General features: G+C 42.6%; 1 protein-coding gene across 1 annotated transcript in view; it reads left to right on the top strand.

Annotated features, from left to right (window-relative positions):
• The window catches only part of CUBN (cubilin), a 259,194-nt gene that overhangs the window by 84,184 nt on the left and 158,708 nt on the right, over positions 1-16,302 (top strand). Inside the window, exon 28 of the mRNA NM_001192575.1 lies at positions 9,278-9,428. Coding sequence (NP_001179504.1) covers positions 9,278-9,428 — 151 coding nt within the window. The remainder of the gene's footprint in view (positions 1-9,277; positions 9,429-16,302) is intronic.

Raw genomic sequence — 16,302 nt, 5'->3', positions numbered from 1 at the left:
CAGTGTGCCAAATGATTCAGTTGAGGCCTCTCTACCGGATATGAATCTAGTATTGGACAGAGCAGGATCTGGATTCAAAGGAGTTTAGAATGAAGCATATCCATTGGTTAATTAAGCCAAATACTTTGTAGTGTCATTAATTATAATAAGAAGCATTTTAGAAGACTTTGAAGACTCCACAGTTGCCCAAGTAAAATGTGATTTTTTAAATTACAAAATTTAAAAGAAGAGATGTTTATCTCAGTATGACCAAAATCCCTTTCCTTAAAAAATGCTGATCATTTCTCACCATCCCTAACAAGGAAGAGTTTTCATGTAATTGTATTAATTTGCTGCTGTTAATGAGGCAAACACACTAGACTTCAAAAGACAGCCTTTGCTCTCAGGTTCAAAAGAAATTGTGTTTTCCCTCTCAATATCCTCTCAAACACGAAGGACAGGATCAGGATAAATAATAATCAGCCCTACCAATAATTTCCACACTACCTGGAAGCCAGTGAAAATGCCATTAGATGCTCAAAACTTGAAAGTGCTCTTTGCACACTTCCTTTCCTGGTGGTCCTCAGCTTACTTTGCTCCTCAGACCACAGGCATCAAGTGCATGCATGTAAGGCCCCGTCTACCATCCAACAGGCACATGGCATGAAGGCGAAGGTGTCGATCAGAAGGCTGAATCCAAAAGTTAGAAGTTGCTGTGAATTTTGATTAATTACGCTGATTGACTACTTTTTACAATGGGAACAATTTCCACCTGCAACATTTCAGAATTTTGTCAAAAATGGCATATTTTTAAAAAATTATTTATTTATGGCTGTGCTGGGTCTCTGTTGCTGAAAGCAGGCTCTCTATTTGTGGCCAGCAGGGGCTGCTTGCCTTTGTAGTCCGTGGGCTTCGCACTGCGGTGGCTTCAGCTGCAGAGCACCGGCTCTAGGTGCACAGGCTCGGTAGTTGCAGCGTATGGGCTTTGTTGCTCCATGCCTGTGGGATCGTCCCAGGCCAGGGATCAAGTGTCCCCTGCATTGGCAGGCGGATTCTTAACTACTGTGCTGCTGTGCGGTGCTTAGTCGCTCAGTCGTGTCTGACTCTTTGTGACCCCATGGACTGTAGCCCACCAGGCTCCTCTGTCCATGGGATTCTCCAGGCCAGAATACTGGAATGGGTTGCCTTTCCCTTCTCCAGGGCATATTCCCAACTCAGGAATCAAACCCAGGTCTCCCGCATTGCAGGTGGATTCTTTGCCATCTGAGTCACCAGGGAAACCCAAGAAGACTGGAGTGGTAGCCTACCCCCTCTCCAGGGGGTCTTCTCGACCCAGGAATAGAACCCGAGTCTCCTGCATTACAGGCAGATTGTTTACCAGCTAAGCTACCTGGGAAGCCCCTTAACTATTGTACCACTAAGCGAGTCCAAAAGTGACGTCTTTACCCTTCAGTTCTTACATGGACTTATTTATTGAACAAGCTTTCTTACTTATTGAACAAGCTTTCTTTTCTCGCCCTCCCTCAATGGGAACAGAGTGTGTGGCTGTGCTCTGGGTCCTTCCAGCTCCTGCTTCTATGGTTTCATGTTGCGTTATGGTTATCTTCCTGTTTCTGAGTCCATCTGTAGCAGATGGTGAGGCTCTTAGGAGGCAGAATAATTTTTTTAAATGTTGAATGCTTCACAATAGTATAGTTGGCAGAGGAAAGGCTGTGGTTCATGGAACTAAATGTTCATTGTACACACTAGGGAGAAACTGCTTGACTTCCAAAGCATTTCACTTCCCACTATGGAGGGAATTAGGTGCTTATTGGTCCATCAGTGACTATCAAAATTTATGTTAGTAAGAGCTCTTTAGTCCCTGGACAACTGAAAGGATGCTTTTTTAAAATACAGAATTAGTCTAATTAATAATAAAAGCCTAGTTATGATTTTAAAAAGGAAGCATTAGGGACAAAATATGGTTTTAAATTAATGCTGAAGATTACCTTATATAATAACATTTTAATGGGCTAATTTTCAGGGATAGTCTTGAAATACATGAAAAAGATTATGGAGACAGACAGTACAATATTTTTAGTAGACCAGCTGGGTATCTGAGAACCTAAAAGGGTATGAAATTCTGAGCCTGGAAAAATATTACCAATACATATCTACCTTGCCATGTCAATAGGGTCCCAGAGATAATACTTTAAAAAATAAACTTATCTGGTCACATAGGAATACAGTCATTGCAGACAATGTGGAAAATACAGAAAAACCTAGATAAAATAAAAATAGCACAAATTATATCACTACTGATAATATTTGGTGACATTTACTTACTAAAGTCCCTCCCTATTTTATTTTAATATTCAAGGAGGATCATTTTGTATGTACCATTCTCTTTTTTTGCATTTTTAAAACTTTTTATTTCCTATTGGAATCCAGCTGATTAACAACGTTGTGATAGTTTCAGGTGGACAGCAAAGGGACTAGAGTGCCCTGTGCAATGCAGTGGGTTATCCATTTTAAATACAGCAGTGTGTACATGTTGATCCCAAACTCCTTAATTATCCCTTCCCGCATTCTTCCCCCCTCCATCGTAAGTTCTCTACTATTATTCTTTAATGACTTTTTAAACATGTAACAGTAGCTTACAAATGTTTCTCCTTGTGATTTATTACACCACATCATTTGCAACATCAAATGTTTCCTCATCACAATTCAACTACCCATTCTCCTTGAGAAACACTTAGAATCTTTGCATATGTCCACTATTATAAACAGTGCTGAGATAAAATGTCTTTGTAGTTAAACTTTTGCATAATCCATGATTAAACAATGATTAAAAAAACAAGCAAACAAACCAACCCAAATCAGCCTTGGTGGCGTCTAAAATAAGTAATATATAGCAAGCAGAAATAAATATCCATGCACTATTAAGAGAGGACAGCAGCTAGCCACCACATGGATCGTGACTGTATGGTCTGTATTGGAATCCAACCTTTAATTCAGAGCGACACAAAATAATTCCAAATGTGGGCTTTCAGTGAGTTTCTTGGTCTCATACAAAGCTCAGGGTTGTGAGTCATTGTTTAATTTTAGACCGGTACCTCATGCTTCCTGCCCCACCCTGCAGCACATGGCAATGGCTTTTCCTGTGCCTGGTGGGAAGGGGGGAGTAGGGGGTGGGCAAGATGTGCCTCTGTACCTACTGCACTGTGCCCACCCTTGTGTCCCATCCTGGAACCTTCACCCCCTCACCCCCCCACCCCCTGGGGTGTCACAGAGCCAGCAGTGCTCTGCTTATGCATGTTGATTTAAACATTTGTCTAATTTATCTTCCACGATCGGATTGCATGTTTACCACACCTCCCCACTGCAGTCCCTCCCTGCCCAGGCTCTTGTCATCCACACTGGGGGCTTTTTACCCTTCTAGATGAATCTTGCTTGGCAGTTTCTTCTGTTCTTACAAGAACTTCTCAAAGCCTTTCAGATTTAAAGTAAACTCTGAAAGTTCTAAGCCAGGAGATTTGCGTGTAAACTTGGGCAACAGTGTTCTCAGTAACTGTTTTAACAAAGCAGCTCCCATAGTTCCTGGTACAGTTGATGTTGGGGTGGGGAAAATCTGAAGAGGTGCACCAAGAATTCGGCAGTTCCTGGTCCTCTCAGGAGCTCCAGTGGCCAAGCAGCCGGAGCTGCAGGCTGGCCAGGCGGAAAGTGGGGTGGAGGCTGCAACAGGAAAAAAACACATGTATTTTGCTATCCAGTGGTTTCTCCCTGATCTGTCACCAGGGCAGACTTGACAGATTGCCCAATGTCCTCTTCACCACCAGACCTGTGATGATTCACCACCTTCCTCCACCCACACACTCCATGCTTTCAGACTCCCCCACTGTATGATCTGCGCTGAGCTCTGCACCCCACATGGCAGGGATGGCCTCAGTCTCCACACAAACCAGGTTGTCATAGCAACACCCTGCCGGCCATGGGCCTCCATCTCCTCCCAAGTGATTCATTGATTTCTTGCTTCCCTGTCTGGTCTGCCAGGGACGATTTCTGAGAAATATTTTACATGAGTCAGTTCAAGCTCTTTTTACCCATCATATTATTTTCTGTCAAAGTTATTTCCAGTAGAGTTTCTTTAGAAGCAATGTTGGTTCCCTTTGCCACTGACCAAGAGTTAGAATAACATTTGAGTGCATATGCCAGGACTCACAACCAACCTATTATATGTTTTTTTTGGTATGCTAACCACAACAGCCCTATGAGACAAGTACCATTAAGAGGCCAAGTTTGCAAAGAACTCTTAGCTTATGGAGGTTAAGTAATTTCCGCAAGTTTATGTTCTAAGTGAATTTTAAGAGCTAGACTGGACTTTGAATCTAGAGGCCAACACTGGACATATTCAGTTCAGTTCAGTCTCTCAGTCATGTCCGACTTTGCAGCTCCATGGACTGCAACCCGCCAGGCTTCCCTGTGTATCCTGACCGCCTCTTCTCAATACCTTCTGCTTCCGCTGGGTCCATACCATTCTGTCCTCTGTTGTGCATGCGAATGTGTTCCTACAGTGCAATCACTGTCCTGCTCTCAGCTGAAACATAATCTTCTCCTAGTGACCTTGACTCTCAAAAGCCACGCTATGGACTCATGGAGTGTAATTCTCAGAAATGTAACTATCTCCTTTACATTGACCAGAAGTTTTCTTCTCTAAAAATATTAGGAACTCTCTACTATACCTAGAGTTCTCCCTCACAGCAGATGAATTATTTTACCTACATGCTAAACTCTAAAGAATAAAGTTCTTTTGGAGTTTTTAAAGATTTGTAATAGGAAATGGACCAAATTTTTTTTCCAGAAATGTTTGCATATTTTAACAATATCTTCCCCAAAAAGCTCTTGATTTGATTTCTTTGTATGAGTTATATTTAATTATTCTTAAAATTAACCCTCCACTATAAATATTATTTTCTTCCAGAAAAATTTCAAGTAAATAAGAAAAACAGTACTTAGAAAAGTATGAACTAGCTGCCAGTCTATAATAGAGAGGGCTTCCTTGATGGCTCAGCGGTAAAGAATCTGCCTGCAATGCAGGAGACCCGGGTTTGATCCCTGGGTTGGGAAGATCCCCTGAACACGGGAATGGCTACCCACTCCAGTATTCTTGCCTGGAGCATCCCATGGACAGAGGAGCCTGACAGGCTACCATCCATGGGGTCATAAAGAGTCGAACATGACGGAGCAACTAACACTTCACTTCACCTCTACGATAGAAAGGGTTGAGTTTTAGGTGTAATTCACTGTCATTCTAAAATGAGTTTAGAATAGAAGTCTGTCTATACATCCCAAGCTGAGATAGGAGTTAGTTATAATTTCATTCATTAGGATCACAAATTTTCAAAATCATCAAAGAATTTAGCAAACAAGCCGTGCTTGAAAACTACATTTCTGTCCTGAGCATCTTGCAGTTCATAAGGTTGATTCACACCGAGGAAGCAGATGACACTAGCTGACATTCCTCCAGACTTGCCAGTGATTCATAAAGTACCTACAGAAACCTTAATCTTACAAATCTCACTCTGTCAGTGGTGAGTCTTTGGTTTTCTGTCTTCCATTTGTATGCATGGGTCCATACTATTTTGGAGTCCACAGATCATTTTATGTTGCAATCATAGTCTGAAATCTCTAATCGTCTCCTCAGCCATGCAAGTACCAAATTATCAAACCCACGCAAAGGAAGTAGATAGAAATTGGTAAATGTGGCTTAGGCAAGAGATTTCCTTCCTCTTTGAGTGTCTTAAGAGTGGTTGAGATATTTCAGGGTGGTGTGAAGGGTGGAAGATCTAAAACACAAAAATCCTAAATGAATCTTCTCCTTAAGAGAACAGCTGATAAGATTCTACACAAGAGGTTTTGTACATACAGTGATCCACATGTGGAGATACATTAAATGGCAACTTGAAAACCTGAGCAGCATTTTAAGTATTAAAAAAAAAAACCCAAACCTTTAAACAGTAGTACAAATTTGATCTTCAAATTCAAAGTAAGAATGTCAATCTTTCACTTCTTAATTTCTACGATTTTTCTTTCTATGGACTCAAGTCCAACCTCAAATACTGTTCAGAAGGAGTAAATCTTGAAGCTTTCTAAAAGCAGGGGAGCTGGTGCCCTTCTCGGGACCAAGCCGCGTGCTGGCCAATAGTCCCAATGAGTCACAGCTGGAATGTCCTGTGGTTAAGATTCTGCTCTGAAAACAAAATCAGGAGCAGCAGGCACCAACTGGTCACCATGGTAACCGGTATTTGTGTACTTTGAGAAATGACTGTTCCTTTTTGTGTGGTACATTTACGCGGGAATGAATTGTTGAGGTGACGTTAGCCATCTGTGTGAGGGTAAATAAAAAGTCTCTGATTTAATTAAGTGTAAACCTTAGAAGGATGTAAAATTAGGGATATGGGATTTTTTTTCTAGAGAGATTTTGTTCTACACTAATTAATTTATTTGACATTATATTTAAGCATTTCCATCAATGTCTATTTGATGCTTGTTTTGATGTATCAGTCTCTCCCCTCCAAAGGCAAAAAGAAACTAATTGTTATTCATCACTGTTTCTCTCAAACCCCCTCCCTTTGCCCCCACCCCCCTATTCCATTCACAATGTGTTATTTAAGAACCACTGGGATTCAGGGGCTCTCCTTCAATGGAGTAATCCCATCCGGAAGGAAGAAAAAAAAAAAATCCCCTTCAAGTCATGTGAAAATGTCACATTTCTTAACCTTGCCGAGCTGGGAGGCAAAAACTCTACACTGATTCTGACCTTGAAGAATCTCAAATACGGTTCCTAACGATGTCACTACCTAGTGTTTCAGAAGATCCATGAAGTTCAGGGCGACTGTGGTCCTAGAGAAATCTTACCTCGTTTTGCTGGATAAAGATAAAGTAATTAAAGTTTTGGTCACTGCACTAAAACCCAAAGTTCAAAATGAGCCTTTTGGAGTGGAGAACAGTGGAGTGTTTTCTGGCTTATTATGCCTCGGCTTGGAAACAGTCTGTTTATTTTTGTATTAATTAGTTTTGAATTGGAATTCATACACTAGGTTTAATAAAAGAACTCTGTGGCTGAAATAAGCAGCCTACAGTGAAGCAGTAGTTTAGGAGTAAACAGATTGCAGCCCAGATGCCTTCCCTACCTCCACCTCCTGCAGTGGACGGTAGGGTCCAGATGGGAAGTGAAGGGCTTTTTTTGTTTCCTCTTCTTTTTATTCCTTCTCTCATTTCTACCCCTTCTTTGTGATTTCTGTCAATCATCTACAACCTTAGAAGCTTGATCATAAATACACATATTCAAAGCAGCAGTATTTAAAAAATTAAAAGGAAGATGAAGGGATAAGACTATAAAATAAACCCCATCTTTATCGTTTGTATAAAATGCTTAGGTTTAGTACCTGAGGGTGAGTGAGTGAGTGTGTGCAGCTGTGGGGGAAGTGGTTGCAGTTCTTCACTGAAGCTATATCGGGAATCTACCCTGGACAAAGCCCTATGCTGGGCTTTGAGGGGATTTGAAAGGTGGTCTGGGATCTAAGGAAACTTGAATTCAGTGGGAGAGAAAGGCACACATCTCTGTCACCAGAATGTGACTATTTTCACAAAGAAGCACAAATGAAAAACTTGGGGATTTCAAAGGAAAGCTCATTTATGACTGTCTACAGGGATTAGGGAAGGCTCCATGGAGGGGATTTGTAGAATTTGATTATGAAGTTTTCTACGCTCGAGTCAGTATGTTTCAAATGGTATTTTCTATCATAACATTTCAGCTAATAAAAATAATTTTGTCAGTTTGGAATTTGTTGAATCCAGATGATACATTTACATACAAAGACATACATATACACTCACATGTACATGCACATGTATGTACTCTCCAAGGGAAGAATAAAGGAAACCCATGATCAGACATTTTCCTTTTTATTATAACAGGCAGCACATCCCAAGGGTAAGCGGAACAAAGTGTTTAATGTGGACACTAGGGAATGAAAAGAAAATACAAAGTTCTGAGTCCTAAGGAAGCAAATCTTCCTGGATTATCGCTATTTTTTCTGATTGAAGAAAGAGAGATGGCATAAACTTTTTGTTTTTGTTTTAGTTTGGAGATGTGTCTAATGAAATCAAGCAGATACAGTGCACACAGCAGGGTACATAAATACCTGAGGGGGAAAATGGGCAAAGACCCCAGCAGGAAAGTCCCAAAAGAAGAAAAAGAAACGCACAAGAACCATGAAAAAAGTTCCAATCCCAAGTAACAAATTCAGACGACTACAAACAGAAAAAAAATTTACACTATTAGCCCCAGTTTTAATAATAATTTTAGTCAAAATTGCCAAAGTTGCACTGCAAGAAATATTTCCATAAACTTCTGGTGGGGGAATAAATTTGTGTAAAATTTCTGGTAAGAAATTTAATAATACATATCTAGAGCCATGGAAGATTCTGTTCTTTTGATTCACTCCCTTTAGAGGAATGTTTCCTAAAAGACACTTAAACTATCAAACAAAGATTTATATTTATTTGCCCTCAAATTGGAAATATCTTAAGTGAACAGTTGGAGAAGAAAATGGCAACCCACTCCAGTATTCTTGCCGGGGAAATCCCATGGGCAGAGGAGCCTGGTAGGCTGAAGTCCATGGGGTTGCAAAGAGTTGGACACGACTGAGCAAGTAGCACTAACTAAGTGAACATAGCAGAATTGTAAATACAACATATTAACAGTATGTTATGCCACTCTTAAAAATGGTTACATAGCCTACTTAGTGACAACCTTAGTGAAGAACGGGGAACACAAATGTGTAGCCCAAATTGCTACACACATATTCACACATTTCCTTGCACATAGATGTACATGTATATATACAAATGAAAAAAATGTTGGTAAGAGAAGCTTCTGGTATTAACAAAATATTAACAATGGTTCGCTTTCAGTGGGATTAATTTTTGTATTTTCCTTTCAGAGCTTTCTAAACTGCCTGATTGTTTATAGTTAGTATTTATTTTTAAAAGTTACAGTTGTAATACTGTTATTCATCTAGCATCTCTTACATGTGATTCATATGTGAACGCTTCTCATCCAGGCCAGCATTTCCGTCTTCTGTGCCTGGATTATACCTTGGAGGGACCTCTCTCTGCATATAATTATCTATGTTTAATTCCTGGACTCAGCCCCCCTCAGTAGATTTGCCCTTAACTTTTGAACCAAGAAACAGCTTTAGCTGCATGCGTGGACCTTGCTCTTCATGCTGGTGTTTTCTCCCTCTGATTTCAGCTCTATGATGGCCCACAGCGGATGGGGCGCTTCTGTGGAACAGACATTCCACCTTCGGGGAGCACCACAGGCTCCAAGTTTCATGTGCTGTTTTATACGGATGGAGTCAGTCACCATGAGAAAGGATTTCAGATGCAGTGGTTCATCCAAGGTAAGCTCCCCCCTACCCCCTGGCTGATCTCAGTCTTATTTGGTAGTTGCTCTTTGACCAAGAATCTTTCCCTTTTCAATTCTACGTTTGAAAACAATTCCATCCACCAAAAGAGGAACACTAATGGTGCCAGGCTTTAGAAAGTTTACTCAGACGTTGATGGCTCTCGGAGAATGGAATCCTCTTGCAGTTAAGACAGGAAGTGAAGTCCAAGTGGACAGGATTGGGTATCTGCTTTAGGAGGTGCAGCAGTAACTCACTTATGAGAAGGAAGGAGCATCAGGAAGTTCCAAGGGCTGAAGACTTGAAGCTGGTTGTGGCAAGCAGACCACAAGGTGCGATGGAGTCTCTCAGGAGAGTGCAACAGAATGAGATTTAAGACTCACCTTGAGACTGATCAGAGAAGGAGTGACAGAGAAAGAAAGGAAGGAGTGAGTCAGAGAGAGTAGGTGGGTGAGGGGGAGGATTGGGCTGTGAGGGGACCGAGCAGAAAGCCTGAGCCACTGATGCACTAAGCCAAGGGCAGGCCATGCACTCGAGGAGGGTACCTGAGAGGCTTCTGCAAGCTGGCAGCTCTGCAAGCTGGCAGGCATCATCACTCCTGTGAAGAAGCAAATTTGTTTGAGACACAAGTTCTGAAACTTGTAGACTAACCTCATGTGACCCAGTGAAGAGGGAGAGGGCACCAGGGCAGTGCTTCTCAGAATGTGGTCCCCCAAGACAGTGTCCTGTAAAATCTGTGAGAAATGCAGACTCTTGGGCCCCATCCGGGAGATGCCAAATAACAGACTATGAGGGAAACCCAATAGTCTGTGTCTTAACTAGTGTCCCTGGTGAGTACATTGGAGAATCACTGTCCTAGAGAGACCCAGACCTGAAAATGTAGCCCTTGTGAATATTTCATGAGCAGTTCTCAGCCAAGGGCAAAGGGCTTCCTTGTATGATTCAATCAATCTGAGAGAGAAGGGGAGTGGCCGTGTTACACTGGGGATCACACACAGACATCCTGAGCTGTGGTCCCACTGTCATAAACAGGGCGAGCCAGAGTGAGAGCACCCAGAGGTGTATTGAGGGTTTTTAACATCATGGAGTATTAATTACATGCTCCACAACACTCAGTTCAGTTCAGTTCAGTCGCTCATTCGTGTCCGACTCTGCAACCCCGTGGACTGCAGCACACCAAGCTTCTCTGTCCATCACCAACTCCCAGAGCTTGCTCAAACTCATGTCCATTAAGTCGGTGATACCACCCAACCATCTCATCCTCTGTCATCCCCTTCTCCTTCTGCCTTCAATCTTTCCAAGCAGCAGGGTCTTTTATAGTGTGTCGGTTCTTAGTATCATGTGGTCAAAGTATTGGAGTTTAAGTTTCAGCATCAGTCCTTCCAATGAATATTCAGGACTGATTTCCTTTAGGATTGACTGGTTGGATCTCCTCGCAGTCCAAGGGACTCTCAAGAGTCTTCTCCAACACCACAGTTCAAAAGCATCAATTCTTTTGAGCTCAGCTTTATTTAGAGTGTAATTCTCACATCCATACATGACTACTGCAAAAACCAGAGCTTTGACTAGACGAACCTTTGTTGGCAAAGTAATGTCTCTGCTTTTTAATATGATGTCTAGGTTGGTCATAGCTTTTCCTCCAAGGAGCAAGCATCTTTTAATTTCATGGCTGCAGTCACCATCTACAGTGATTTTGGAGCCTAAGAAAGTCTGTCACTGTTTCCATTGTTCCCCCATCTATTTGCCATGAGGTGATGGGACCGGATGCCATGATCTTAGCTTTTTGAATGTTGAGTTTTAAGCCAATATTTTCACTCTCCTCTTCATTTTCATCAAGAGGCTCTTTAGTTCTTTGCCTTCTGCCGTAAGGATGGTATCATCTGCATATTTGAGGTTACTGATGTTTCTCCTGGCTATCCTGATTCCAGCTTGTGCTTTATCCAGCCCAGCATTTTGCATGATGTACTCTGAATATAAGTTAAAGAAAGAAAGTAAAGTCACTCAGTCATGTCCCTTTGGGACCCCATGGACTGTCACCTACCAGGCTCCTCTGTCCATGGGATTTTCCAGGCAAGAGTACTGGAATGGGTTGCCATTTATTTCTCCAGGGGATCTTCCTGACCCAGGGATCGAACCTAGGTCTCCTGCATTGCAGGCAGATGCTTTATAGTCTGAGACACCAGTAGGGAGTAAGTTAAATAAGCAAGGTGACAGTATAAGCCTTAACATACTCCTTTTCCAATTTGGAACCAGTCCGTTGTTCCACATCTGGTTCTAACTATTGCTTCTTGACCGGCGTACAGATTTCTCAGGAGGCAGTTAAGGTGGTCTGGTATCCCATCTCTTTAAGAATTTTCCACAGTTTGTTGTGATCCACACAGGCAAAGGCTTTGGCATAGTCCATAAAGCAGAAGTAAATGTTTTTCTGGAACTCTCTTGCTTTTTCGATCACCCAACAGATGTTGGCAATTTGATCTCTGGTTCCTATGCCTTTTCTAAATCCAACTTGACCATCTGGAAGTTCATAGTTCACATACTGTTGAAGCCTTGCTTGGAGAATTTTGAGTATTACTTTGCTAGTGTGTCGGAGAAGGCAATGGCACCCCACTCTGGTACTCTCGCCTGGAAAATCCCATGGATGGAGGAGCCTGGTGGGCTACAGTCCATGGGGTCGCTAAGAGTCGGACACGACTGAGTGACTTCACTTTCACTTTTCACTTTTATGCATTGGAGAGGGAAATGGCACCCCACTCCAGTACTCTTGCCTGGAAAATCCCATGGACAGAGGAGCCTGGTAGGCTGCAGTCCATGGGGTCGGTGAGTCGGACATGACTGAGCAACTTCATTTTCACTTTTCACTTCCACGCATTGGAGAAGGAAATGGCAACCCATTCCAGTGTTCTTGCCTGGAGAATCCCAGGGACAGGGGAGCCCGGTGGGCTGCTGTCTTTGGGGTCGCACAGAGTCGGATACGACTGAAACGACTTAGCAGCAGCAGTAGCAGTTGCTAGTGTGTGAGATGAGTGCAATTGTGCGGTAGTTTGAGTGTTCTTTGGCATTGCCTTTCTTTGGGATTGGAATGAAAACTGACCTTTTCCTGTCCTGTGGCCACTGCTGAGTTTTCCAAAGTTGCTGGCATATCAAGTGCAGCACTTTAACGGCATCATCTTTTAGGATTTGAAATAGATCAACTGGAATTCCATCACCTCCACTAGCTTTGTTTGTAGTGATGCTTTGGAAGGCCCACTTGACTTTGCATTCCAGGATGTCCAGTTCTAGGTGAGTGGTCACACCACTGTGGTTATCTGGGTCATGAAGATCTTTTTTATATAGTTTTTATAGTTCTTCTGTGTATTCTTGCCACCTCTTCGTAATATCTTCTGCTTATATTAGGTCTAAACCATTTCACACACAACTGAAGATCCCTATTATATACTCAAGAGTGTAAGGTGTTCTGTTATTGTGAACTGGAGATTGAGACAAATATGGGAGTTTTGGGGCTTCCCTAGTGGCTCAGGTGATAAAGAATTTGCCTGCAATGCAGGAGTCCCAGGTTTGACCCCTGGGTCAGGAAGATACCCTGCAGAAGGGAATGCCAACCCACTCCACTATTCTTGCCAGAGAATTCCATGAAGAGAGGAGCCTGGTGGGTTACAGTCCATGGGATTGCAAAGATTCAGACACGACTGAGTGACTAAAACACAAACACACACGGGTCAGTATTTAAAAATATCTGATGGTAAGCCACAGTATAATTGAAATATAGATTATGAATTCCCAAGCACATGGACTGTGATAATTAAGCTCGTGAAAGTTCTGCATTGTCCTCTTCATCAAGATTTAACCTTGGAATGTCAATTTTTTTGATCTATTAAATGAAGGGCCTGAATTGATTCATCTTTGTGATACAGCCCATCTTTAGTATTCTGTGATTCAGAAATAGGGTGACTCAAATGTCTGATTCAAAGGGAGCTAGAGACAGTGTGGAAAGACCTAGAAGAAATAGGAAAATCTTGGAACATGACCCAGATTTTCAAGGGTAAGGGGTATTTTCCAGAACAGTGTTTTTCAAACTTCCTTGTGGATATGCATCATTGGAGATCTTGCTAAGAAGCAGATTCTGATGTACGCAGTGAGGTAAGGCCCATGAATCTGTAGTTCTGAGAAGTTCCTAGGTAATGCTGATGGGATATCTCTGTAGACCACACTTGAACAGTTTTCTCTTCTTTAATCTCTGAAGCAGTCTCTGAAGCAATGAGGTTCTTCCTCACTGGGGCCCCAGCTCTTATCCTTCCGACACTGAGACAGAAAGTGGAAAGTAAGAAATGCCAATCACAAGGCTTAGGGACTAGGGACATGGTCCTCAGCCCGAGATACATGGCATTGGAATTACCTGGAAGTTTTCCTGAGTACCAGTGCATGGGTTCCAACATGCAGAGATGGGATTCCATTGATCTGCAGTGGGACCTTGACTATCCTTAATTATAAAAAGCTCCCTAAGGAATTCTGCCATGCAGCTAGAATGGACAATTTTAGGAGCAGTAATTTATTTTGCTGGCAGTATCCTTCTCTTCAGTAAACTGATTCCTCTTCCCTCCTGGCTCTTATAGCCATGCCAGCCCAGGGCCACACTGAGTGTGACTTCATGGTCATTATTGGCTACACTGCATAACTACATCACTAAGACCACACCAAGGAAGATGATTTAATGGATAACTTTGGGTACACTGGATGACTGTGTCATGGGTTCCTCCAGTCAACGTACTAGGCGTGGCTGAATCCTCTCCTGAAAGCTTTGGGTTTTCGTTGGGAAAAGCTTTTTCTTCCAGGTCTATTTGGAACCTGCCTTCATTTGGGAGAGTCAAAGACACCCTCTGTCTGTTCTCTTTTCCTGTTTATTATTTCAAAACTTACTCCCAATGGCTGAAAACTTGCTAGGCTTGGAACCAGAGTTCAGCAATATTTCGTAAAGCAATATTTTGCCAGATGGGGCCAGAACTGAACAATTTTTTTTTTAACTCTGTGTTGCCCACTAGATATAAATTATGCTTGGGAAGAACTTTCTAGAAGGGGAACTATTAGTGATCTAGATCTGTGCAAAATTAACTGTCGTATTCAGTAGCTATGCAGCCCTGAGTTTATACTCTGCATCTGAACTAGGTCCTTAATTCAAGACAGCCCAAGAAGAGGGGACAACAGGAACCGCAAGGGTCAGGAAGGAGGTCTCTGATGGAGGCAGTTCCCTCACTTCTCACCCACTGTTGGTAAATTGAAGACATAGGTCTGAGTTTTAGTCATCCGTGTGTTCCTTCCACAGATATTAAGGAGCTGTTTGGAGCCAGGTGCTGTGCTAGGGCTGGGGACCCTGAGTGACTCCTGCCCACAGGCCTGGGTCCTGCTCTCAGAAGTAGCCATCTAGCAAATAAACGCACAAATCTATATAACATCAGCTGTGTGATGATGCCCCGGGAGCACACAAAAGGGGATTTGACGTGCACAGGAGGCTAGTGTATGAGGGCGGGACGTTTGAACTAAAACCTAAGACTAAGCAGGAGTTAAGCAGGCAAAGAGGAGAAGGGGAAGGGTTCCTAGTAGAAGAAACACCCTGAGGTGGGAGGGAGCAGGGTGAGGGGGAGGGGCCCACAGGCCAGGGCAGCTGCAGTCCAGTTTCACAGAGAACTGTGCTGGGGGAGCTGGAGAGTGAAGCAGTTGCTTTGGGTCCCCCACTGATAGGGGCTTGGGCCAGATAGGGGTCATACCCTCTCTTTCCGGCAAACCCTTTTGATGTCAGATAAATTTCTTTGCATGCATCTTTTTGGGGGAGATTATCTGGACATTGAAGCAGTTATGACCTTGAAGTATCACATGTACATACAAAGAAGAAAAATGAGTCACATCTAACCATGTTCACTTGAAATAATATGTTAGTTTTCAGTTCTTTGTTTTTCTTGTAACTTAAAAAAATTTATACAGTTTTTGACGGTTACTTTCCATTTACAGTTATTACAAAATATTGGCTGTATTTCCCATGTTGTAGAATATATCTTTGAGTCTATCTTCCACCCAGTAGTTTGGTACCTTCCCCTCCCCTACCCCATATTGCCCTATTCCTTCCCTCCCTCCCCACCAGTAACCACTAGAGTTTGGTTCTAGTTCTGGCAACACTAGATGGAGTTTGGTTCCTCTAACTGTGAGTCTGCTTCTCTTTTGTTGTTGTTATACTCACCAGTGTGTTGTATTTTTTATATTCCGCATGTAAGCAATATCACGCAGTATTTGTCTTTGACTTCAAAGAGACGAGTTTTGAGTAGGATCTGGAAGCACTGAAACAGCGTGGTGTGTTGTGGGATTTTAATACAAAACAAAATGCAGAATAGAGGAAGAAACACAAAACAAGTACAAGAGCCAAACAATACAATTAGAAGTGAGTCTCAATTTTTTAAAGTACAGTAGAAATATTCTTGAACGTGTATGTGTATGCGTGCACGTGTGTCCACGAGTGTCATTGTCTGAGCGCAGCCCCCTCGAATCTCCATCTCAGAATCAGGATGCAGTGGCCAGAGCCCAGGACACCCAGGCTGACGCTGGCTGGGAAGCTGTTCTCGCTCACCTGATCAAAGCAACTGCCTCTTCCCACTAGAATCAAATCTCCTTTCAGGCCTCTCTCCCCTCCCACTCTCTCCTAAATGATGCAGTGAGAAGTCCCAAACCCTCTTCATCACGATTTCAGAATCGGCAGTGGCATCATTTCCTGACCATGGCTGCTGGAGGAGAACCCCATGCACGTCATTCATGTGGCCCACTAATCCATAAACCCACTCTCAAAATGTGCCTCTGTGTGGCCCACACAAATCTTCTATTTGCTCTGAGA

Source organism: Bos taurus, chromosome 13 (genome assembly GCF_002263795.3).
Source record: "Bos taurus isolate L1 Dominette 01449 registration number 42190680 breed Hereford chromosome 13, ARS-UCD2.0, whole genome shotgun sequence".
Classification (NCBI taxonomy): Eukaryota; Metazoa; Chordata; class Mammalia; order Artiodactyla; family Bovidae; genus Bos; species Bos taurus.
The sequence above is the reverse complement of the archived record's forward strand: the minus strand, read 5'-3'. Positions and strand labels throughout refer to the sequence as shown.